This window comes from Chlamydotis macqueenii, chromosome 5 (genome assembly GCF_036417535.1).
Source record: "Chlamydotis macqueenii isolate bChlMac1 chromosome 5, bChlMac1.mat, whole genome shotgun sequence".
In the NCBI taxonomy this organism is placed as follows: domain Eukaryota; kingdom Metazoa; phylum Chordata; class Aves; order Otidiformes; family Otididae; genus Chlamydotis; species Chlamydotis macqueenii.
Genome location: NC_141560.1, coordinates 61396487 through 61423361, shown reverse-complemented (window position 1 = coordinate 61423361; position 26875 = coordinate 61396487). Strand labels below are relative to the sequence as shown.

At 40.0% G+C, this 26875-nt stretch overlaps 1 protein-coding gene and 1 long non-coding RNA gene across 5 annotated transcripts in view; one reads left to right on the top strand and one right to left on the bottom strand.

Annotated features, from left to right (window-relative positions):
- Positions 1–1426, bottom strand: part of USP47 (ubiquitin specific peptidase 47) — a 59620-nt gene extending 58194 nt beyond the window's left edge. For 2 of the 4 annotated variants that reach the window (XM_086748273.1, XM_086748274.1), the window contains exon 1: positions 1224–1425. In XM_086748273.1, the coding sequence (XP_086604399.1) occupies positions 1224–1262 (39 nt within the window). In that variant the 5' untranslated portion in view covers positions 1263–1425. Of the gene's footprint in view, positions 1–1223 lie in introns of all 4 variants that reach the window. The other 2 variants (XM_086748275.1, XM_086748276.1) reach the window with 2 other exon arrangements.
- A 6914-nt stretch (positions 1427–8340) lies between these two features.
- On the top strand, positions 8341–25147 carry LOC147600605 (uncharacterized). Its single transcript, XR_015258815.1, has 3 exons — positions 8341–8386; positions 22944–23040; positions 24129–25147. It is a non-coding gene; the product is annotated as an uncharacterized LOC147600605 (long non-coding RNA).
- The last annotated feature ends 1728 nt before the right edge of the window (positions 25148–26875 follow it).

The following is a 26875-nucleotide window of genomic DNA, read 5'->3' as shown; positions in this document are numbered from 1 at the left end:
ACTCTACAAAACTGAAGTCCTTGCCTCACAAAGCTTCCCATAAGAAGACATGTAGATGTGACAAACCACTAACATTAGACGAAAAACAACAGGAATCATTTGAGTAATTTATCAGAACAGTAAAACTGTCAGAAATGTTGACTGAATAAGTAAGCATACCTGCTCATGAAATAAAGTTTCTGCTAATACTACTCTACTAATAACTGTTTTTAAACATTTCACGCCACGACTTGAAGACTCTCCCTTCCATAGTATCTCTTTTACTCGACACGTGTCATTTGCCTATCGCTGCAGGACAGAGGCTTAGCCTTCCTCTTTTACGCAGCCTCTTATCTTTAGCCTATAGCCAAAAACAGGGCTTCTCCCTTCCTCCGGCAGCACCGAAGAGATGAGGGGCCCACAATAAAGGAAACTCAGTCGACCGCTGAGCCGGGCCACATTTTCTCCGGCACCCACTGCAGGCACCACCGCTTTCTGCGGGACTTCGTGCCGGCGCCGAGGAGGCACGGAGCTGCCCCACAGACTCGGCAGCGGCCCCCGCGGCTGCCATTTCACAGGCTGGCCCCTTTCCGCCAACCGAGGACGCCCGCGAGCACTCAGGGATCCGCCTCGCCGCCAAGGCCTGCTCTCTCCTCTGCCTCCTCAGCTCAGGGCCCTCGCTCGGATCCCCTGCCGGCCTCCAGCCCAGATGGGGGGGCTACCCTCCCGGCGGGCTCCGCACAAGACCCCTGTCACAGGGAGTGGCCCAGCCCGCGGCCGAGCGCAGGCGCCGCCGGCCTGGCCCCAGCCCCGCCGCCACGCAGGCCGGCCTCCCCGCATGCCGCGACACAGACAGGTGCAACTCTCCGGCTGCCTCCGGGGCCTTGCGCAGCCCAGGCTCGGCCCCGGCCTCCTCCTCCCCACGCCAGCCCACACGGAAAAGCCTCGTCTTACCCCACCCCCCCCCCCCCCCACCCCGCACAACACCGCTCACCCCCGGCCCGGCCCCCCGCGGGCCAAGGGCTGCCCGGCCCCCTCACAAAGACGGGCCCTCCCTCCCGCCGGGCCTCCCAAGGAGGCAGCGAAGCCGAGCCAGGCTGGGCCTCCTCCGCCCCCCTCCCCCCCAAACTCCTTGGCCGACTTCAGCACCCCGGGCCTCTCGCACGCCGCAGGGGCCACCGCCACCACCTCCCCCTGCGGCGCCCGGCCTGAGACTCCCCCACCCCGACCCCGCTCCCTCATACCTCTTTGGGGACGAGCTGGTTCTCCTCGCTGGGAACCATGGCCGGTAGCGCAGCGCTGAGCCCGCAGCAGGCTGAGCTGAGCTGAGCTGAGCTGTGCTAAGCGTCGTCGTCGTCAGCAGCAGGAGGAGGAGGAGGAGGCGGGAGGACGCCAGCGGCTCATCCTCCTCCGCCACCGCCCCAGCCGGTGAGGACAGCGCCACAGCCTCCGCCCCCTCCGCCACCGCCAATCAATGGGGAAAATGGCCGCCGGCTCCACTCTCGCGAGAGCCGACCCAACTTGGTCGGGGCGCGTCCTGTTGCCGTGTTCGCCTTGGCCGCGGTCCCCCCGCCCAGTTTGCCTGCCTGAGGTGCGCAGTTAGCGACTAAGAACGAGGAGAGGCGCAGGAAACCCAGCTTTTGGCCGCGCCGCTCTGCCTGCCTGCCTGCCTGCCCCCCTCCCTCCCTCCCGCTGCCGCGCCCCGTCCTCAGGGTCCACAAATGGCGCTCGGTTGTCGCCGCCACCCTCCCCCTCACGTTACCCTGCCCCAGAGCGCAGCGGCGGGGAACACCGCCCGCGGAGAGGCTGGCACGGGGCGGAGGGCAGGCTGAGCACGGGGAGGGGGGCCCCGCCACCGCTGTTTGTCTCCTCGCCCCCTCCGTGGTTGCGTGGGGAATCCCCTTTGCGCGTTTGCAGCAGGGGAGCGTAACAAGTGCTTAAAATTGAGTTGTACTCGGTAAGTGAGCGGGTAGCGTGTCCGGAGGCCGTGGCCTGCAGGTGCGGGAGAGAGCTTATGAGGGCCTCCCGTGGGCGCCCTCAGCCGCTCCTAACGGCAGGGCGCGGATGTGAGGCCTCTGTCCCGAGGTGAGGGGAGGCCCAGGAGCCAGCCAGCCCCCTACGCTGCCAAGGCCGGCTTTCCTCGCACAGCTTCCCTGGTCAGCTGCCTGTGAGGGGCCCTTGCCAGAGCCAAGAGGGGTGCATGAGACGAGGGCTGCGATTTCAGCTTGTTTCACCCGCATTTTTCCCCTCACATCTCAATGTGGCTTGCCGGTGCTTGGCTGTGGGGTTAGGAGACCAGCAGGAGTGGAAGAGTAAGCACGGCCTGATCCCGCTAACATGCAGGCCCTTTTCTTGGTGCCCAGAAGTTGTTCTTTGAAGTAAAACAGTGAAGTTAAGCATGTGCTTGCTTCTCCGTAAATTTAGGCTTAATAGTTTTCAAATGAAATGCAAGGATATTTCTGTGGCATCACTTAATTCTTCATTTTTGTCTACAACAAGCTTAAATATATTTGGTTTTAATGCCACCTGAGGCACACTAAAAGCCAAATACTAATCACTAAAATTATTAAAATGCACATTAGTAGAACAGTAATTATACACGAGTATCTACTTCACTGCAAAATACCTTTTAAGTTAAAAACGTTCTACTTAGCTAATGAAGAACAATGGTACATGGTAGTTGTAATGTACAACTGTATTTCTTATTTTTTTAGTGTCCTCTTGTGGAAAAATGCTGAATTGAGGATACTTTTTGGTTTTGTGTCCGAGAAACTTTGTGCTTTGGGGTAACTTTTGAAACCCATTGTGCTGAAGGTTATTGGAAAGCTATTGGGAAGACTTAGTAAAGTTAAATGGCATCTTCTCCCTTCTTGCATTTAAATTATGTAACTTCTCAGGTTTCTCTCTGTTACCCTGCTTTCTCAAAGGTGAGATAAGTAGCATGTTTTGGAGTCAGGTTATTTTATTAGTATTTATATTAGTATAGTTTTTTAACACTTTAAAAAAGGTTTTAAAGCAGTCATTTCTGTGAATAATAACATCAGTAGCTTTATTTTCATTGTTCAAGTGTGCTATGGTAAGTGCAAAGTTGTTGGGTTTTGGTTTTTTTTTTTCTTTGTTTTCAGTTCTGATCCTTGAACTAAGCATAGAAATCCTCTCATTGAAAACTTACTTGAAGCAATTTTTAAGTGTGTTTCTGACCTGGTTTTCATTACATAACTTAATGGGATCGAGTTATTTATATAGTAAAGGTCAGGAGGTTCTTTGAGACGGGAACTCTTGCCCTCTAGTTTTAAAATACATTGCACCTGAAAGCCCCTCACCTTAGCCATCCGAGCTTTAGTATAATGAAATGAAGCATCAAGGCAGGAACCTAGGAGTCCCTTGCTTTTAATGATACATAATGTTAAGCACAGGGTTGTGTAGACCTACCCCTCTACAAGAGGGAAAAGCATATAAAATAGTTGGGGTTTTTGACAGGAAACACAATATGGAATTAATTAACTCATGTCTTTTAGAAAATAAGGGTTTTATTAATGCTTATCAGCTGTGTTGTTGATTAAAAGGTTTGGTATTTAGTTGGTACTTTTTTGAGGGGGTCTTTTATAAGCATCTTGGTATGAGAAAAGGTGTAATTGCAGAAGAAATGAAAAATAATGTCAACATTTGTAGATATTTGAGGAGCACAGCTGTATGGTGATCTTCTGTTGTCTAGTGGTGTCCAAAGATCCATGAGATTAGCAAGGAAGTACTCGAGTTGAAGAGCCAGAACGGAGAAATAAGCTTGCAATAGGAGGCGATATAATCATCAAAGCAGTGGCTGGGAGCCTCCAGTGGTGGTATGATGAATGATGGGCCTGGTGTTACTTTTTGGGGGGGCTTTTTTCAGTGGGGACACACACCAAAACCTCTGGAACTTGGGGAATTCTTCCTTTCTTTTGTAAGTAATCCAGAATTGAGGAATGAGGAACTTTCAGAGATGTTACTTTTGAAAGTTCTTTTGACTTCCAAAAATGTTATGTTCTTTTTGCTGCCATTTGTGCTTAACAAGGGGCAAAGCTATGGGATTCAATGGCTTTAATTAAAATATATTGTTCTATTGGCATAAAGAGGTAGCTACCACAAATATGTGCCTACTAGATAAGAATCAGGAGTTTGTTTTTTTTAAAGAGATACTCTCTGTTAGATCCTCCTGCCAACCTTTAAAACTGTGCAGACATCTAGTGTAGTGTGTGTGCATGAAACTTCTTTAATGGAGTAATAATCTGTAGTTAATAATTAAGTCTCCAGGAGCTTTTTTAATTTGTGGATGCTACAGTATTTAATCTCTTTATGTAAGACTCCTTAAAAAGAGAAATATTCATTGTTTGAGTTTCATTAAGGGAATCCTAGCCTTATGTAAAGACTGATTTAACATACCGCATGTTTAACTTGTTATTAGTGTGAAGAAGAAAAATTGATACCTCCAATGAAAAACGATGCTGGGTTAGCAGTTACGGCTGAATTTCTTAGGCTGTTGATTATTGAGCTGTTGTTCAGAGATGTGTTAATGAGAGTCACACATGCTGAAGTGTGTCAATTTTCGGTCAGTGACACTTGGCTAGTTTTAGTCAATACAGTACTTGCCACTCTAAAGTACGCATCCTATTAGTGGAAGTGTAGTTATGCAACATTGGTATGCTAGAGCAATGTGGGAAAATAACGGAAGATTGGTGAAGAGGATTGTAAACATGCTCAAGTGACTCACAGTTGAGGCATCAAAAAACACATATATCTTACTAATTGTTGTTTGGCCTTATGTGTTGGACAACTAGAACATTTATGTTTAGATAATATAGGCCTGTGATAGACTTAGAGGCACCTTATAGAACATGCTTGAGGTTCCTGCCCTGCTGTGGGAAAGATCAAAGCACAGTGGTAAATTACGCCTGCACAAATCTCTAAAATAAAGGTGAAATTAGCAGGTTTGATCATCCTCTAGGATGGCCCGAGTGCAGTATCTGTGTTCCTGCTTATGTGCTGCTGCCTGAGTGCTGCTTCGGGGATCCCCCCGTTGGTGAGGTAACAAAAACTTACTCTTTGCATTTCACCTGTGGTTTTGTGGTTGTTCCTGTATCCTGCCTGTGCCAGCTCGCACAGGTAAATAGCAGGCCTTCATTATAAGAGATGATGAACTTTTAAATTAGACTGTGGGAATGAGATACCTCCCCTGCCTCTTTAAAGTTTATGCTTTAATTATTTCTCCTTCTCTGTAAAAAATCACTCACTCCTGTCCCAACATCCATATCCAAGATTTAACAAATAATGAAAAAAGTTTTAAAAACTAAATGAAGGGAGTGCTGCCATCTAGCTCTTTCATATGCACAGTTATATGCTAAGAACTCTAGGGGTGCAAACTCATAAGAAAACAGGTAAATGTCAGAATACAACCTGATGTTGTCTTTCCCAAAGTAATATTATCCTACCTGTTTGAAATAGAAAGCCTATGTAAAGAGGATAATGTGGACTAATATCATTGATTTGGGATGTCTCCTCTGAAAGACTTCAGTTTTGATTTTCCAAATAGGCTGTTGGTGGGGGAACCATTTCTTTTTTTTTTCAGAGGTTGGTGGCCTTATTTGGCTAGAGCCAGCATTGCAGTGCTTGTTTTCTTCTGCATTGTTCTGTTAAAAAACAAACAAAACCTCAAAACAGCACCACGACCACCCTCCCAAGCCCCTGCCAAACCCAAAGTTTGCAACCCTTGGCAAGTTGCTGATGAATTTTCAAAATGACATAGCCATTCTGGTTTTGCCAGCAGTAGAAGTGTAGCCAGTGCTGATGCAGTGTTCTCTTAGAGCTCTTCTGTGTTGTCAGCACTTTAAGGAAAAACAGCTGAAGGCCTCTCCCCTTTTCAATCTTTGGCAAGTCCACGTCTACTGATAGAAGAAGAGATGTGTGAAAGTTCAGGTATCCAATCCAACAGTTCATTGCACTGCTGGTTGCTGTGCTGTTTGAGCCTCAAGTAACTTCTCCAGAATTGCACGGGAAGCTTTGAAGCATTTATGTGAAAATCTGCAGCCTGCTGACTGCACCATGCAGTCCTTTCAGTAAGGAAAAAACCAAACCAAACAAAACAAAAAACCAAAATAACCACCCAACAAAACAGTAAATTTGACCCTTATATGGATGCAGTGAAAGTAGGGTGAGGGGAGACTTATTATGGCAAACAAACAAAATTAGCATAAGGTAAAGAAGGGAAAAATCACAGAATTCTGCATCTTTAAAGGTGTTTTTTGCTAGATTTCCATTTCTTTGATCTTAGCTCCCTAAATATGAAGCAGGCCAATAAAAGGCTAAAGAGCGAATTAAGATCTTTAAAAAGGGAACACTGATTATTTTTAATTCTTCTGTAACTGTTGTTGGAAGGAGGCTTTTATATTTTAGCGTTTTGGACTGTTTCTTGAATGTGTTAAGTACTGGAATCAAGGTATTAATTTAAAGATAAGGAATCATTAAATAATTTTCTATGATCTGTATCTTTAGGAGAGATTGTAGTCTGTATTTAAAGAATTGTATGCAGAATTTTAATTTCTAAGAGTTGAGAATGCTGTGAAAAATTAAAGCTTTAAATGAGAGATTTACTATGGAAAAAGTATTATTTCACTTTAGAAAGTCAATTGTAGCAAATAGTCTTGTAGGTCTAGTAGGTAGGTAAGCAGCCCTCTGAGGTTAAACTTAATGAGATTAAGAAAAAACCTCAGTTTTAAGTTCAGTGCGAAACATTGTGTTCTGCTGTTCTTAAATAGTGTTTTCTGCTATAATCTTTATGAGCATGCAGGTTCTTTACTGTCCTTTGACCTTTTAATTCATGCCAAGACCTTTTTAATCAAACACAGTGGGGAATATTTTTAATTTTAAATCAGTAGCCAAGATTAATTGAAATTTTTGTTAAAGATTATATTTTCACTCTGGTTACAAGATACCAAGTGTTCAGGTATTAGCTTAGGAAGTTAGTTTTCTTTTCCTTTGTAGCATTTATCTGATGTATGAATTCCCAAAGGAGTTTGAGGGTGAAATTACAGTTGTAAAGAGAAGTAGAAATTCAGCAGAGTGTTTTGCAGTCCCATGGATTTCTTTATTAACACTTCTATCAGCTTGACTTACGATTTTCGACATTGTGTACTTAAAACTACAGAGCAGTTTCTAGCATTAGTAGTCTAAACAACACACAGTTCCAGGGTGTTTGACCTCTTGATGCATTTGTCGAAACCTTCCTGGTGTCATTGCAAGTAAAGACGTGCACTGGCATGCCAACTTCCAGTTTGTGTGGTGAGAGTTTGGAAACAGATGTGGGCTGGTATCATGTAAAGTTTGTGAGATCCAAGCAAATCTCATACAAAGTTAGCTGGCTTAGACAATTTACAGTCTGACCATAAGCCTATCTAAAATGTGTGCAGAGGCGTGTGAATCTGCTGTCTTTTTAAATGTGCAGAGTAGTAGAGTGTACTGCATGCATCCTTTCTGGAATATGGGCTGGTGTGCTAACTAAGCCCCTGCTCTAAGGCTGAGGGGTGGCAGGGGGGAAGGCATCTCTGTGCACGGCAACACAGCAAAGGCTTGCCTATGGGAGAGTGGGAGAGGAGAGTTGCCTTGAATTCATACCATGATGGTTGTGTCAGTCACCAAAATGGTTTAGTTATTTCAGAGGCTCAAAAAAAAGCTCACAGTGACATAGCCAGTATATTTAAAAACACTGAGTTAACACTGCACGTGAGGAATTGCTGTTGGAGAGTCACTGTAAGAGTGCAAAGGCAGCATAAATAAGACTATGTAATGTGCAAAAATAACAGAGTAGCTTAGCTTCACATGGGGCTGCTCTCAGCATGGACACAAAGTAATTATAGCTGCCCTTGGGTCCAGAGGAGTTAAATAGTTCAAGTTGGCATTAGAGGTTCCCAGTGACCTTTCAGATTAAATCTGGTGACGTTTAATATTACGAGTAAGTGCTAATTATACTGCTTACAGCTCTTGGGCCAGCAGGAAGTGGTTTCCCATCCTCGGCAAGCCCTAGCACATAGGGAACATTCCTTCATCCTGGATTTAAGTTCCTAGGTGGCCTTCCCCTGAATGAAACATGTTTTCTTCACCTTTTCTTTGTAAGATGTCATGATTATCAGTGTAGAGCAGCTGCCTGGGCTTCACCCCATCCCCTCACTGAGGGGTGGGAAGGAAGTGCAGCAGTTGGCATCCTTTGAATGTGCTGTCTCATGGCTTTGACTGCATGGATCTGTGCCCTGGGCTGCCTTGTCGTGTGGTCTGCCTTTGGCCTCTCTGCACTGCCCAGGAGTAGAGACCTTGCCAGCCTTCTTTACTGGGGCAGGGGCAGAAAGCAAGAGGGGACTGTCACCTCTCTTCCCATTTCTCTGTGAGTGCTGATTACTGACAGTGCTTGACTCTGCTTTGCTCTGAGCCCTCACTAATAATTTTCTTCCACTGGTGATGGAAGGAACTTTGTATTTTGAGGAGTATTGGGGTGGGCTGGGTTATAACTGGTTTAGGATTACTGAGGGGAGGAGAGTGGCTCTTCATCTGTGGTCATTCCTGGTGCCAGGGCTCCCTCCTGTCCATCACAAGAGGGCCATGTGTAGCCCTGTAGCTTCCTGCTTGTGCAATCTGCATAGCAAACATTGTGTCCCCACAATGGTAGGGGCTTAGAGTGTCCTGCAGTGAGACATCTCTAAAGTAGCCTTTAGGTAATATGTGCATGGCTGTTGGGAGGCTGGGTCTAAAACCTGCTGCTGGCTCTGTTGTTCTCCGAGCTCAACCTTGTCCTCCTTTTGCTGTCCCCTGAACATCTGCAGCTCTCTTGGGCTTTAAGGGCTAGTCTACTGTGGGGGTTGCTAAGCTTTTTCTTGGATGAATTAATGTAGCTTTACCTTTGGCAGCAGCAAAGAGAGCTGCCAGAGGTCTTGCATAGCATTTAAAATGTCAGCTGCCAGCGCTGGAGCTCTGGCAGGAGGAATGCTGTCACAGGGCGAATGCGGGGAATGTCAGTGTGGACACAGTGTGAGTCAGGCTGGGCGGGGACTTGTGGACACAGTATCCTGACGTCTGGAAAATGCCCTTTGAAATCTTCCAGCAAGTTGTTGCCTGTGTTGCTTGGGTCATATATAAGGAAATGCTACAGGCTCTTGACTATTTTATTTTGTGTTCAGACCTGACTGTAAGTAGCCTGTCAGAATCTGGGGTCTACATTGATAGAGTAATCCTGGTAGTCTCTCTTCTGTGTGAAAGATTAAGGCAAAGCACTAGGTGGTGAGAGCTTTAAGAAATAATATAGTTCCTAAAAACAATAATTTTGTTAACATGTATCTCAATGTTAAGGATTTTTAATTGACTTTTAATTGTTTGGAATTCATCTGTTGGTTGGACTGAATTAACATGGGAAAAATAATTTAAAAAATTTTGTAACTACTGTCCTTCCTTGTCGTCATTGCCTTTGTGAGAAGATGCCTCTGGATGCAGGTGTGTTTCCTCAACATTTTGATTAGAAGGCTTGGCTGCAGAACTTTGAAATGTGTGCACATTTACATGAATTTGAATCTCCTATGTGCTGTTTGCATGGGAAGTAAATTTCTTTTTATACTGTTACTTCTTTGCAATGAATTTTGCTGGCTGTTATAAGTTAGATGCATACCCATTTGCCTATCACCTGTGATTTAACCCAGGCTTGTTGATTGGGCCTGTTAGATGTAAGCATGTCTACCAGAGACATCCAGATAGGCAGAGACAAATTCCAGATCATTTGGATTGGATCCAACTCCATTCGTGAGAATTAGCTCTTCAGCGAAGCATTCTTTTATATGACAATGTTAAAGGAATAGGGCTCACTGGGGCTTTTTGTTTGGCTGGCTATTAATGTAGGGTGCATCAGTGGAATGCAGGGATGTGTGAATTAGAAAGGCCTCAATGCCAGGCTCATAGATATAATAATAGGCTGGATACTGTAGTATTTACCACAGTGTTTTACATATGGAATTAATCTATGCCCTTGCTTGCACTGAAATGTATGCGTTTCATGCCCTATGCATTTGTATATATCATAGAATCATAGAATCGTTAGGGTTGGAAGGGACCTTCAGAGGTCATCGAATCCAACCCCCCTGCAAGGAGCAGGGACATTTCCAACCAGATCAGGTTGCTCAAAGGCCCATCCAACCTGGCCTTGACCAGGGATGGGGCATCCACCACCTCTGTGGGCAACCTGTTCCAGTGTTCCACCACTCTCATTGTAAAAAATTTCTTCCTAATGTCTAATCTGAATCTGCCTCCCTTTATTTTGAAACCATTACCCCTTGTCCTGTCACACCAGGCCCTACTGAAGAGTTTTTCCCTGTCTTTCCTGTAGGCCCCCTTTAGGTACTGGAAGGCTGCTGTAAGGTCTCCCTGGAGCCTTCTCTTCTCCAGGCTGAACAGACCCAACTCTCTCAGCCTGTCCTCATAAGAGAGGTGTTTCAGCCCTCTGATCATCTTTGTGGCCCTCCTCTGGACCTTCTCCAACTGGTCCATGTCCTTCTTGTGTTGGGGGCTTCAGAGCTGGACGCAGTACTGCAGATGGGGTCTCACCAGGGCAGAGTAGAGGGGCAGAATCACCTCCCTCGATGTGCTGGCCATGCACTTCTTGATGCAGCCCAGGATGCAGTTGGCTTTCTGGGCTTCAAGCATGTATTACCGTCTCATGTTGAGGTGGTTTTGTGTGTTTTATGCTGGTTTTGTGTTCATTATGGTAACAAAGATTTACATGAAGCAGCCCAAACCAATTTTAAATACTAACAGGCATATAGAACTTTTTTTGATACCAGCAGTAATGGAAGTACTTACTGGAAACCAAATTCCAGACTTGCTGATGGGAACCCTATCTACCAGGGTAAGTGTGAATCAAAAGCATCCATGAACTTTTTGATGTTCTAGGTTTACTTCTATGTTCAGGAAATAAAGCCCCCACCCTGTTCTGCATCCAAGATCTGGGTTGTATTGCAGATTTTTTTTTTTTAATCTAGGAGAATTTCTGAAATGGGGAAAGTACAAGCCTCAGATCATCAGAGGGTTATCATTAAAACTGCCCAAGAAGTTATAAACAAAGATAATAAAGCCAGTCATATTTGTCTTATAGGTTTTCTGTCTGTTCTGACCACTGAATTCTACGAAAAATAAAAGCCTGACTATAATGTACTTTTATAACGGCAAAATTTTTGCTAATACCCTGCCCATCCTTCAGTCTGGTCTTCCCTATTTTATTGCTGCTCCTTCAGCCACTTCCTGTTCTTGCTGGTCCCAGAGTTTTTCAGACAGGCTGAAACTATAGCGGCCTGTCTTCTATTAATCTGCTTTTTGTATTCCTATGTTATTTATTTTTGTGTCTTTGAATTTACTCAGGATGGCACTAATGTAGTATACATGTTTCAGGCATTAAGAGGTTAATGAAGCTTTAATTACCTCAGAAAAACATTCATGTTCTTGGCAACCTTGGAATGGTAGTTATTGCCTGTAGTCATTACAAGGACTATTATCCTTTTTGATTGCCACATTTCTATAGAGCCAAACTAGATTTGTCAGAATCTTTAGGGTCCTTCTGTATGTTCCTCAGCAGTAATAGCATTTTTATGGTGCCTCTTTTGAAAATTGAAAGGGCAACTTTTAGTAAACAGTTAATCAAACCAAGAATTCTTATGTTAAAATTAATAAAATAATGTTCATGAAATGATGTTTTGAAGAAGTTTGTGATTTAATTTTTGAAAACAAGAAATTGCTGGCATAAGAAACATTTCTCAAAGCCTCATTCCTAGTTGAATTCTGGTTCTTGGCTGCTTAAACCATGGCTTTACCTTAGGATGCGGTGACTAGCTGATTTTTTTTTTTTTTCTTCCATTTGAGAAAGGGGAAAAAGTGAAAGCAGCAAGAATTAAAGTGGACAGGTTATTTTTTTAAATCACCAATGGAAGTGAATGTTTTGGGAAATTTCAGAGTAACTAGTAGGCATTTGTGCTGCGCTGGCTGTTTCAAATCCATCATATGACTGAGAATGACACCGCTCAATATGCTTGCATTGCTCAGTGACTTTTTTCTAGGCAATGTTATGTTGTAAAACAGTAATTTGGTAAGATGCTTCAGCCACAGAGTTAGTTTGCTACGAATATGCAATATGAAGAAATATTGTTAAGACTATAATACCTGTGGGACATTCACAGGCACAACTAAAGAGCTAGATATGAAGTAAAAAAAAATAAGATAGTATTTCTTATGCAGTACTCACTTCATCTGTATCAAGTCTTGAGATGTGAGAAATACGATTTCAAATACATGATTATGTTGTTTGGTCCTGTTGTTCCCATGACCATTTGCTTGTGCACATATCTGGAGTCTGTAACTGTTATTGTTAAATACATAAGATTTTTAATGTATCTGTTGCTGCAGCCTTACATCTTGGAAATGGCTGAGATTTATGATTTTGAACTATACACTTACATTTCATTAGCTGGTTTGTATTTTCTCACATTTTTAAGGGGGAAGTGCTTTTACTTATTATGTGCTACTTTTTAGTTATTAACATTAGCTAATATTACTTAGCAAACATACAGGTTTGTATCAAGTATGCCAATCTTGAGATAATTAGAGTATGGATGAGTGCTGCTATTTTGAACCCAGAGAAAGAAATCTCTGGTTTTTAAAACTGATAATAACCTGGGCAATATTTTCTACTGTAAACTGGATGTATCTATACATTAAAAGAAGCTACATGTTAGAATCCTGTTGTGAAATATTAACTGTGGCATGATGTCCTTTTGTTTCTTTGAATGTATAACATGTCTTAATCTCATTTTAAAAGAACCAAACAACAACTTAAAATTTTATTGAGAACACAATTAGACCTTCCTCTATCTCTATCCTAAGAGGCTTGATGTGAGTAGATTAACATCTCTCTGGGTATGCAGAGAGATTATTTTTATTTTAATAGTATGCTCTAACATTGTATTAACAATGTTTCCTTGTGCTTAGTGAACAGTAGATCATCAGAAGGCATGTGAAAAGAATATGGAAATTTCAAGTATGGGAACAGCATGATATAGCTGCACGTGAATATTAGACTTTACTATGCATGGTGTAATTCATGACACTTAAAATTTTGCAAATTACGGTATATACTAGATTTTTTTTTTGCATTCATTTCAATAGTTTTCCTAAGCTTTCTCAGTTAAACACAAAAGAAGGAACTAAACTTGCTTACTTTATGTAAATTTGAAGCTTAGATTGATGATAGAGAACCCTCCAGAAAAGGACATGACAAAGTGAAAGGCAAATCCAAAAAGCTTGGAAAAGAATGGGAGACCAAGAGAAAAGGAAAGAAAATTTAATCTCTATAAAATAAGAGAACCTGGATGCATTGGTAGCTGTGAAACTGATCATAAATGCATAAATATCTTTAAAAGAACAAGCATGATACAGTTCAGCTGCTTTTAATTTTGTTTTTCTTTCTGTATCCAAAGAAATTCTGTGAAGAACCAAAACCAAACTTCTCCTTGGGCCTGTATAGGAAAGAAGGCAAAAGCAATAAAGCTACTTCCTGGTACTGCAGTAGAGAGTGATAATTAAGAAAGCTTTTTATAAGAAAATCTACTATATGATAAAAATGCTAAAACATTCATATTAAGTTTAGCAAAACCATCTCTGCCTCCTTTCTTTATCACAGCAGTCTCTTGTTCCTGAGAAAGCTGAACCTAATGTACTGAGTCACAGAGGCAGCGCAACGTGTCAGACACCTTGCGAAGAGGAGGTTTGTGATTCTGCTGTGACCTGTTTCGGTGGTGGAATCAGAGCGAGGTCTGAGAAGAACAGGAAACTGCATAAGGATGTCTCTGTTGGTTGTGTACTAGTAGCCAATGCCCCTGGAATAAAGAGCTGTACAGTATCTCTTTGTCATCTAGTCTAGCAGTACTGGAGGTGAAAATTTAAAGCTTGGGCCTTCAATTCAGTGAAGAAAGCCTAAGGGATAAGGGACCTTGTCATATGACTTTGAGAACTGATGCAATATGCAGTAGTTTTGATCATAGTCAAGAATTTTTTTAAATCCAGAAGTTGTTTTTGCCAGTATCACAAAACTTTTAACAGACAAACATAGAAGTTGAAACCCTTGCCCCAACCTACGTCCACAAAAACCCACCTCTCATCTCTCTTCCCCTATGCTATAAAAGTATTTTACAGTTTTCTTAGAGGTCTTTGGACAGAGAAACCTGTGATGAAAGAGTTAAGTTTCTCATTGCAGTAAGACAGTGAAATGGGGAAGAGAAATTACTCAACAAGAGAGTGTGCAATGCAGAGACCTTTGCCACCTCTTACGTAGGGAAAGATCTGCAGGCTAGGTCAGTGACTAGACCTCAGTTTGCCTTGCAGAAGTAGAACAAGTGATGATAATACAGGAGTGCTTTCCTCATTAGAAGCTACTGGTGATGGTTTCACATTTTATCTAAGCATATGTAAACATTTGGATCCATTAAACATCCTCCTGCAGGTGTAGTGTTTTCACAGGAAAGGGAAAATTTTGTTTTCACCAAGTCACAGATATTTAATGAGGGAACCTGTGTTCAGACAGCTTAATTAATGTTGCTTCTTACAGTGAGAGGTGATTTGGTTTTCTAGAACACCATGGATGAATCCAGCGCATGAAAACAGGGTGGGGAAAAGAACACCAGGAATTTAATAAGACTATAACATCCTTGTTCCACTGCTGAGCAAACTAAAAGGAATGTACGTGGATTCATGGGAGGTTGTTAAGGCTGACTTATTATTTCACTATAGCAGAATGTAGTAAGTGGGTTGGAAAGACGTATGCTCTTATATTGAGATTATTACATCTCTAGCAGAGATAAAGAATGCTTGATTTACCCTACTGAGGTCTGTATTCTCCCCAAGCCTTCTGCACAGTAATGTCCTCTGAGCACCTCTGTGCTCCATTCTACGTCATCAGCCAGTTAAGATGTGTTATAAGAATATATCTTTTTGTAATTTCTGAGATGGGAATAGTTTAATTAGGCTCTTAGCTGAATAACTGAAGTTCAGTGACCATGTTTCAATGATAATGTTAAGTTCTGGAACTGGAAAGCAAGGTCAACTAAATAGGGAAGGATTTTGTCAGCACCACAGAAAAAGCTTTATGCTGTTTTTTTATGATACTGTAGGAATTGTTCTTGGTACCACATTGGGTGCATCTTGGGTATCTTTGAAGTCCTAGAATAACTTACTGTAGATTATATTTAGACCCACTTTTTATTTTCGAGGAACACCTGGCAAGTCTGTGTTTCTGTGTAGTCAATAGTGGTTTGACTTTGTTTTGGGGGAAGGAGAATAAGAGAAGGAGAGAGTTGAACTGAATGAAACTTTGTTGGATTTAGGTCTAGCAAATTTAACGGAATTTAAAGTATGAGCAATAAATGCTGTGTGTTCTTGATATTTTAAAAAATACTTTAACAGTAGTCCAAAAATAACAAAAGTATTATGAAAGCATTTTACTTGTCTTATTAATCTTTTATTTTGTGGCAAATCATTTTTTTCATTAAAAGAATTAATACTAGCTTTTGATGTAAATATTGCAGCTATTTAAATAAAATCTTTATTTACTCCTACTTGCATGTTTTCTACAGAGCTCTATATTAATTTGAAATTCAGTATTTCATTTATATGCACAGAACATGATCCTTCTCCTTCACCTAGCAATCTGCACCACCAATTTATATATTATTTTTAATCTTCAGATGTAACCTTCTTAAATACTTAAGGCATAGCTCCAACAGAACAGTAGTAAGCTACTCTTCTGTTAACTTTGCACTTTCTCTTTTCTAGATCTTGGTGAAATACTCAAATTGCTTTACTTTTTTTTTCATAGACTGAAGACCTCGTTATTCAGATAAGGCACTTGTGTTTTCTAGTCTGACTTATTACTGATTTTGAAAGTGCAAATAAATATTCAAGTGAGGATAAGGTATTAAATGCACTTCGATTTGTAAAATACAGTAACTTCAGATTCCTGTTTATATAGATCTGTCAGATTCCATGTTGCTGATGAAAGGGAAATCGTGTGCTTTCCCACATGTTAAGAATAGATGGCAAGGCAACATAGGGATCCAGAAAAAGGAGCAATAGGGGAAAGCAGTTTCATAGCTCCGGTTTTGTGTGGCCATTCAATCAGGTCTTGTGTGCCTATTTCATTTGTAGGATTGAGGTAAGTAACCTTTTCCCTAAGCTATTGCTGTGCACAATGTTTGTATGCAGAAGGAATGTGGAATACCTGGGATAGCATAGTCACCATAGCCAAGGTATAAACTAGGGTTTTTTTGGGTTTTGTTTGTTTTTTGTTTCTTTTTTTTTTTTTTTTTGTCTGAACAGATACATAAGCCTTTTATTATTCAAAATGGGGTAAAAGTACCTGAACTACTGAGGCCATACTGAAAGGCCTTAACATCCTTCATTGACAACAGTGAAAGCGAGACTTGTTAACAAGTTGAGCATAAACAGATTTGGTTAAATACTGATGGCAGAAGTGTTCCTAATTAAACAGGTAAGGTGAACATAACATGCAGGAAATAGAGAAGGCAAGAGAAGGTATTTTTAAATTTGGGAAAGTTACTGTCAAAGTGCAGAAAAGGTGCTGACATTCTTACATTTCACACTTCCACTGTGCCAATCAACTTACCTGCTTGCTGTTTTTCATCTACTTTTTATAGAGTTCTTATGTAGAGATAGTATGTTACATTTCTTATATAGCAATATTTTCAGAATAGAAATTCTTCCTTTGTTTGGTTAGCACTGAACATACTGGGATTTGGATGTTTAAATGTTCCTGTAATGAGTTTAGTAACTTTAAGGATTTATTCCTCTAATAGTTTTTGTAAGTGGTCATTATGCTATTCTTCAAAAGCTTGATGGTCCAACCTTATGGAAAGGACTGCTTATTTATCCCTTATGTTTTTATAAAGGCTTTGCAATTAATTTGGTAGCGCTTTGAAGTGAACCGCTAGAAGGATGATATCTCAGTTAAAAGCAAAGAACCATCCAGGTGGTCTCTTCAACATGAAGTCACTTATGTGACTTCTTGTTGAAAAGACCGTCATAACACATGTGTTTCCACCAAATTCTGGTGGGACTGAACCAGATACAGGGTCTGAACAAGAATATTGTAAAGACAGTTTCTTTGATTAGCTCTTCCTCTAATCCCAATTTCTAAATTATGCATGTACATTTTAGTTCAGATCAGGAATGTGCTTTCAGAGTAAATCTCCTATTTGTTACTATTTACTGTCTGGCTCAGTTCATTAAGGCGTCTTTTAAATGCATGTAGTCTGTGGATCCAAAGTCCTCAGCACCAGTGATTTGCTCTGCAGACCTTCTGTTGGATGGATTGCAGTGATGGATTGCAAGTGATATCCTGCATTCGCCAGAATTCAAAGTAATACGAGATTCCTTTTTCCTTCTATGGTAAAACCTTTCAAGAGTTTTTGGCTCCTCTGTGATTATTTCACTGTGTGTACTCAAAATACTTACTGTGCAGAAGTATTTGCTGCAGCTAGGAATGGTGACCAAAGCAGAAATTAATAATGAGAAAGTAGTTCAATATGCAGTACAAGCCTAAAGTATGAGGAATAGTTCAAGTGAAGGTCACTTATTCTAGGAATCGAAGTTGTTGAGCAGCCTAGTGGTCAAAAATATAAATTGTCTTTTGTTTTTTCAAATTTTCTTTGTACTTTCTTTCCTTTAATGTATGTTGCTTTTCTTAAATCTCATTTGGGGCAAATAATGTTCTTTTTAGCAGTGATACTCGTTGTGTGTAGGATTAACAATTGTGGACATGCTCAAGGGATCTATAAGAAAAGATCTCTTTAAAAACCTCCGTTTAGGTAAGTAGTCATTCTTTACTTGATGTTTGCAACACATGAAACTTACCTGCAAGGTGAAATACTTAGTATTTTAACTTAATTATTTGAAGGAGGACCTTGAATAGCTCAGAATCCTTACCTTTTGATTCAGGAAATAATTTAACTCTCATGGAAATTATTCTGAAAATTCTGCATTCCTTACCATACTCTTATAAATGACTAAAAATAGTTTCAACATACACAATACATCAGATACGTGGAAAATTCTTACTTCAGTATTCTCAAAATGAACTCTGTGAATCTGTTGGAATAAGATGCATCGTATTTAGTCATGGTTTTGGATGAACAAGGAGCTGTATCTTAAATTATACGGATATTTTCAATTGCTGAATTGTGTTACTGAAAAATGCTTAGAAACATTCTCTTGCTAAATGGTTTTGTGATAAGAATTCTTCCAGTTTCAGAAAGCGAATTTTCATTTTGCTGCTAATAAGGCTTTTTATTGGCTTTTCATTGTTTGAAGGAAGCACAGTGTATACATACAGGAGCCACGTCTTGGACTGTTATAAAACTGATGTAACCATAAAGGTAGTGAAGCATGGACATTCTTAGTTTGGACTGTACTGTAATAGGTGTATATATTTTTTTAATATGTCCTTCTGTATCAACAGAAAAAAAAATCAGAAAAGACAAATCCTCTGTATTAGATCATTAGCTTTGAATTTATTTCTTAAATGCCTCCTTATTTAATAGCATCTATTACTAAGTTCCTACTGCAACTATCCCTTCCTTTGAAGGGCTTCTGCAGATGCCAACCACTTCTAAAGATGTGATTTTCAGTAAAGGCTAATTGGTCTGCTTAGCTATGTGAATTTGTGTAGTGTAACAGAAATCTTATGCTTTATAAACATCTCACCCATGCAAATGTACCCCATAGTTCTAATGCTTGTGAATTTTTTTTTAATAGGTTCAAGAAGGCAAAGTAAGCTCAGGTGTGTAGGAGAGGCAAAACATGAGGGCTGACTAACATTAAGAGGTGAGATATACAGATAAAACGCATTAAAACCAAAGCCCCTTAACTTTCAAGGGACATTGTCAATGCTGACAGCGTAAGGTTGCTTTGCAAGTGAAATACATACATCTCTTGAGTCTGGGTGTTTTTTGAGAGCTCTCAGACTCCAGCAAAGAAAAAATCTCAAATTGTCAACTGGGTAACCAGTATCAGGAAATATAATGAGCATTTTTTGTTTGCAAATGTGTGTAAGTTCACACATGCTTGTCACATCATCCCTCCTCTCTCACCGTACCTGCTCTTTTCTTAGGCCAGAAGCATTCATATTTACAGGAATTAAAATGGTGATGCAGAGCACCAAAGAATTCAGAGGCTATCATGCATGAATACAAGACAACTTGGCAGAGGGGGGAGAAATACAACATATCCTAATCTCTCCTTAAACATGATTTGTTTTAGACAGTGGTTTCATATTGAATAAATAACCGAATATGGAGTTTAGAGCCTCCAGACACCTCAAGTATATTGAATTTAAAAAATTATGGGGCAGCGTTGTAGTGAATAGAAGGCAATGTGTTTTACAGAGAAGCGGGTACAATATGTCTCTTGATTCAGTATACTTCCAAGTAATTACTAAGAGCAGATCCTGCTGCTAATTCAAACAGCAAAAACATTTTCTAGTTATACAGGGCCAGATTTTGTGGTTTACAGTTTCCCAGCGAAGAACTCTCCTTTGGGAAGCCTAGGGTAGAATTTTCCCTCCTCTGCCTCTCCTGCAGGAGCAGGGAAGTAGAAAAAGGTGTTCCTGGCTCACACAATGCATGCTGGGGGGGTGATGCAAGTTAATAAATGTTACACCTAGTTTTCAACTGCTAAGTGCCAAAATGTCTGATAATTGAGACTGTAGTGCCTTTCCTTCAGAGATACCAAAATGCTTTACATTTGTCTAAATACCTTTGGTACTCAAATATATATCCAAAGATGGTGGTTTATACTATTTTCCAAAGGAATAAATGAAGACCCAGAGCTGTAATAGACTGTGACAGAGAGAGAATAAAATCTAACATTGTGCAGCAATGATGGAAACCAGTAGTCCTCTATCTACTAGCCAGTTGCTTCAGCTGGAAAGTAATAGCTTAATTTTAGTAACATCTACAAGGAATTATTTTTAATAACTCCTTGTAATATCTTACAATAAATTTAGATACTGGGAGAGTGGAGAGGTTACTGTCTACAGCTACAACTGTAAACCCAAATAGCACAAAGCTCTTTCTGATGTGAGGGGTTTGCAGGAAGACATGGATTTTGTAACCAGGAAGCGCAGGTGATTTTTTTGTAGTAACACAGGATATCTTTAGGCATGCGAATACAATTAATTTTCAGAGATTTTCAGTATTCCCAGTTGAAAGTTGAATATACGTGCAGATTCTATGGCTTATGCTCATTGTCATACTATAAATTTTCTTCTTTCTTTCACTTTAATAAAATGAAACATTTAATATTTTATTTTCTGCATTACACATTTTAAGCATGGCAATAGAATATTGAAATATTCAGTTCACAAAGGTGAAGTCAGAATATTTTGATCTTACTAAAGCTACTTTGTTTTTGTTCTGGTTTTGTTAGTGAGGGGGGGCCTAAGGTGGTAGCTTCTGTAGGAAACTGCTAGAAGTTGCTCCCCTTTGTTCAGTGGACTCGGCCGGGCCTAGGGCGGACCCGCTGCTGGCCAAGGCCGAGCCAATTGGTAGCAGAATGTCTCATGATAATGCCTCTGCGATAACGTATTTAAGTAGGGGAAAACAGAAAAATAAAAGCGAGAAGATGTGAAGCAGCTGAATGGGGGGCAGAGAGGGGGAGGCGTGAGCCTTGTGGGCCTTGCAGGCCTCACCCTCTGGCCTCCCGCCAGGCAGCCGACTGGGCCCAACTCGGCCTGGCCTGGCTGCAAGAAGTGGAGAGGAGATGAGAAGTGAATAAGATGTAAAAAGGATCCTGAGAGGTGTCTGCCAGCCTGTTGTAAGGAACGGCTGCAGATGCCAAGCTCAGTGAAGAAGGAGGGGAAGGAGTAACGCGGCTCCTGGCCAAGATTCCTCTGCAACTTGTGGTAAAGACCATGGTGGAGCAGGTTGTCCCCCTGCAGCCCATGGAGGTCCACGGAGGGGCAGAGATCCACCTGCAGCCCGTGGAGGACCCCACGCCAGAGCAGGTGGAGGCCTGAAGGAGGCTGTGGCCCGTGGAGGGCCCACGCTGGGACAGCTGTTCTGGAGGGACTGCCCCCGTGGAAGAGAAGACCCACGCCGGAGCAGTTCCACGAAGGACTGTGGCCCGTGGGAGGGACCCCACGCTGGAGCAGAGGAGGAATGCGAGGAGTTCTTCCCCCGACGATGATACAGCGGCATAAAACAATGCGTGATGAACTGACTGCGACCCCCATTCCCTTCCCCCAGCCCCGTGCCGCTCGGGAGGGGAGGTAGTATAGATAATGTTAAGCCCGGGAAGAGGGAGGGGTGGGGGGAGGTTATCTTGTTCTCTGTCTCATTCTCCTGCTAATTTTAGAAATAAATGAGTGTTTTTCCCCAAGTCGAGTCTGTTTTGCCCGTAATGGTAACTTTAAGGATTTCTCCCCGACCTTATCTCAAACCTTGAGCAGTTTTTCCTATATCATCTCCTCCTATTCTCTCAGAGGGTGGGGGGAGTGAGAGAGAGACTGTGTAGTCTGGTCCCGATCGGGGCTGAACTACAACAGTTTTCAAAACAGATTCCTGCTATGGGTGTGTAACACTTGTTGAAGTGACATTTTCAATTGTAAAAACACTGTTAGAAAATTTCCCTCTAGATTTAGTAGCTGTTGGTGTTTCTTTAGCCCATGCTATTAAATTCAGTCCATAGTTCTTGTCTTGAAATCTATGTGTGTGCATTAGAAGAGAAAGAATATAGAGAATTAGAGAAATATAAAATATTATATTAGATTTAGAGGCAGAATATAAAGGAAGGCTATTAATACACACTTCTATCACCCTGGTGAGAAAACATAAGTGAAAAAATCTCTCTGTATACAGTGGCCTGCTATTTGGTCAATGACTTAAGAAAAACTTTGTTCTCTTAAACTGTACTCTGTCCCTTCGTCTCTAATGTCAAGGATGGATGTAGGTAACTTTAAGACCTGAGTTAAATGTATCTGACCTTGCAAAATCCATTTAAAAAAAAATTGTTTGGATTTTCCAGTCTGGCAATACAAGATACCAGCTGCATAGTGAAAGCTAAAAAAAAAAAAGGAAGTTGAATTCACCAACTTTTAGCATGGGCTGTCTGTATCTCCTTTGCTTTCATTTTCACTTGAAATGCAAGTTCACATAGTTTTGAATTTAACACTGCAACGTTGAGTGTTCTGCTTGGTACTGAAAATAGACCTTACTTTTAAAAAGAATCTTTGTTCTTGAACAATATTGCTTATCATCTCCACTATGTTTTCAGACAACGACCTGTTTATGTGGAGGGAGGGCAAATGTTTGGTTCACATCCCTGTTGTTTCTGTACCTCTGTCTCTCATAAACCCCTAATCACTTAGGATAAATCTATAAAACTAAAACTTTGATTTTAGCATTTCCCTCACAAGATGGCAGCATTGATTCAGGAAATAAAATTGCCTGTGCCATTCAGGATGTCTTGAGTTTTTTAATATTTCTATTTTATCCAGTATGTGAGAGAAACTCTGACAGATGTCTTCATTTCTGTTATCTGAATTTATATACCAACATCAGTCACAGGACTGGAGGAGTTTCATTCATTTGCTGCTATGTTTGCAGGCTTGTCGTAGTTACCAGGACTGTAATGAGTTTTGTGAATTATATTGAAACTATGTAATTATTTTTACTCTTCGTCGTTATTATAGTGACTCTAGTTAACACCATAGTTGTTTCTGAGACTTCAGCTGGAAACATGGAATTTGATTGTTTCAATTGCATTAAGCGGAAATACTTTACAGGAATTTTAATTTCAGACTCATATCTATTTCCCTTCCTGTCCACTGAGTGCTTTTATTCTTTCAGGACTTGATCCTACTCTCTCTGCAGTCAATGGCTGAGTCAGAATTTCAGGGTAAGTCCTGTAAGGAGATCGAAACAGCAAATAAGAAAGGGGAATAAAGTAAGTTTTTATTTAAAAAAAATAATAATTTATTCTCTTTATAAATAATCAGGAATGTGAAAGAGCTGTTGTTTGAACCATTAGAAGCATCAACCTTCAGTTACCTCCAGGCAATCCCTTTATTTGATTTCAGGGTAGCACTGATTGACTTTTAAAGGAATTAGGTCAAGTTTATTTCTGATTCTAAAAACAGATCTATCAATTTGACCTTATCCATAAGGAATAAAAAGTTTGGAAATACAAGAATCCTCACTGTGCTGTCTTGGATGCAGTTGATCTTCCCAAGAATATAGACACGTGTTTTTGTATTTTAATTATTTTGCCTGTGATTCTGATTCTACAGCATGAGTTGTGAGCTGAAGGATAATATTTTCTAATTCATATGGCTGTTTTATAACTCTGTTCAGATATTCCACTTGGCAAAAATGGTAACAAGACCATTTTAATTCTCAGATCAACTTCCATGATTGCCTGGAGAAATGTCTCTTTTATATTTAAAGTACTGAAGTAAATATACTTTACTATCCTGAGCACCAATGGTTACTATTTCAAGGAAATATTGGGTGGTAGCTTATAATACTTTAACAAAAAAAAATATATAAAGTCTTGTATTTTGAGTTTCTTGAAGATTTTATGCTGAGCACAAAACCAAATAATCTTGCCTTTCTTTCAATTTATCAAAATCCAACATGCAAAGATATGGTTTTATTTTACTTGTCCTAAAGTAGATTTAGTCTGCAAGTATAACTTTCCACTAACAGCCTGAGTTGTTTGACTTAATATTTAGAGATATTAAAATACTTATCTTGATACTTTCCAAAATGGGAATGTAGGAATTGAGTATGTAATTTTTTCTCTAATGTACCTAGAGATTTTAAATTGGTGCAATTCTGCTAATCTTCAGCGATTCGCAGTACAGTGTCCCAAACACTAACTTACCATTAGCATCATTTACTTTTGTGGCTTTAAATAGATTTTCTAAAATTGCTGAAGGAAGAAAGCCATGGATATAAATGATATTAAGAGAATGAAGTAATGCCTGTGCATGATAAAGAATGCTGAATTCTGCTGTTTTCTTCCTACCCCAGCACCGAGTGAAATTAAATAGAAGTGTACCTGATGGTGTCTCCACTTTAACTTATCTTCTGAACTGAACTGGAACACGTGGATAGCAATGTGTGAGAGCTTCAGAAAAGTAGGTTTAAACACTGGAAGTTGTTTTGGCTCCTGCAGGTCAGCACACCTCCATCATTCTAACTCTCTTTGGTTAAAAAAGACAGAGAGCGTGCATCTAACCTCTTGGTCACATAAAGCCTGTGATATTCTCCATGAGCCCTCTGCTGCTTGCCTCCTCACTCACTCATTCTGGCAGTAAAACAAGTCTGGCCTTATCGGCCTTCAAAGGAAATTGAAAGATGTTCTGCTTTGAAGAAGAAGATAATTCAAGGGCTAGCCTGTAGCAGAAGAGAGATTGTTTAAGGAAACTGAATAATTGAGGTTATTTGTGATGAAATGCAATATTGATCACATTCAAATCTAAGCCACATTAAAAGTCAGAAGCTATTTTTTAGACTGTATGAAATTAATTTCTCCTCTTCTTAGTGGAGAAGAATTCTAATTCCTAGAATTCTTGTTATAAATGGATCTCACTGGTTTTATCAGCAGTGACCACATGTGTGGTCCTTTATTATAGAAGTATTGATGTACATGTTTAAGTCTATTTTTTTGGACAGCATTAAAAATGTGTTTGGCTTTTACTGTGTTTTTCAAGGCTATTTAGAAGCACGCTTGAAAGACTGGTGAATGAGGTACTCTTAATCTTTGTAGTGGCACTTAAAAGACAAAAACTAAATTTCTATGATGTAGCTTTTATCACAAGTGTTAATTCCATAAGCATTTCTGTCTACCTGACCCACAAACAAATAGATTTCATTTTTAAGGACTTGAAAGTCAGTACTTGTCATACATGCTTATTACAAAGCACAAAAAGAAAGAGAAGAGATAATGTTATTCTCTCTATTCAGAGAGCATAATATAAAAGCATGTAACAAAGATGATATGCATCTCAAATGGTTTAATTAAATGCTGAATTTTTATTTTATTCTAATTTTTAGTATGGCCTATTTATTTGCAGTCCTAGAATAATATTCATTCAAGTTTATATTATGATCTGTACATTCAATTTTCCTAGGATAGCTTTGTAGTTGTTTGCCACTCTTGAAAGTTATGTTGATTGAACAAAAATTCTCAGAAGCAACATACAAAGAACTAGGAGCATCTTCTTTTTCCATACCTGACTTCAGTCACTGAAATGTTCTGCTTCAAATTCCCATTCTATTTTACTTCTCCATGCTTTAAGGATTTATGTTGGCATTACAAAGATAGGCAGAGATGAACATTTCAATTTCAGTTGGTTCATATTCTGATAAAGATGCACAATTAGAAAATAGATTCTTCAAAAGCATACATTATGTTGTAAGGTTCATAAAAATGCTTTTCAGTAGCTGACTACTACTCAAAATCATTGGATGGGTCTGCATTTGGCTTCTATTTTACTGCAAGTAAGATGCATTGAAAGCTCAAACTTTTAATCAAAGTTTCTGATCATTATATAATGCAAATGTGTCAAAAGAAATCTTACACTGAAGTGGATAAGTAGACATATGGCCAAAATGTCATTAATATGTTTGCTCAAAAATATAATTAGAGGAACATATGTTGTATTGTGAATAACAGCCTTCCTACTAATAAAGGAAAGGATTTATTAGAAGCAGTATTTGGGCTAGATTCCACTTCCTGCTGCAAGAGATGTGAAATAAACGTAAAGCAGAAGAATGTCAGAAAAACATGAGCTACTGCTTGCAAAGATTTTATATTGGCATGTTTGAGATGAGTATCTGTTCCATTTGGTGTATATAAATTTTTAAGTTGTAATATGTGTAGTAACTACAATACATATTACCTAGTCCTAAGCATTGTCTATTATATTGACTTACCTGGAAAGTAGCACAATAAATCACTTTTATGCTTTATGCAGTATTGCGAAGAAGAAATACAGTAATATTTCATCTTTTGGAGAATTAAATAAAACCTAAAAGCAGTAGTATTAAGGTAAAGTGCATTTAAGGAGAGGTTGTTAATGTGACGAGTATCTACATTAATACTTTTAAAAAGAATAATTCTAATTCCAGAGAGTTGAAATGAGAGCTGCCCTGAAGAGTAAAATTTTGTGATTTGCTCAAGCAAAGAGCTTGATATTTAACTATGACATAGGCTACGTCAAAACCCATTTTCAGATACAACACGAGATTGTTTTAACAGAGGAAAGCAGGGCAAAATGCTCTGAGTTACAGTTTGACTTGTTTACTTCAGAAGAACTTATATAAAGTAAATTCTCTTTAACTGCTCAGATCTTTGGGCTGTCTATTCAGGAATAATTCGTTACAAATTAAGCAAAACAGAAGTTTGTAGGCTGTGGAAGAGCTTTTCAGGAAATATGAGCTGTTATTTGATACAGCAGCATGAAGCCTTCCTAACAGACTAACTTATTTATAGTACATACCTTTCTGATCAGAGCCATAAAAATAGACATCATTTTAAGGATACAAGTGATATATTTTACATATTAAAATTATATATTAAATATATATTTATAGTTCATCACACTTGACAGGTGAAAGATTGCAGATACATAAATTTGGTTGCATAGTTGAAGAAGATGTATAAAAGAGAAGGAAAACCAGATTAACTGTGAATAAGAGTAAATTGGGAGATATTGGAGAGGAAGCTGAAGGCTCTTAGAATAAAAAAAAATAAGGTAAATTAAAAGGCATAA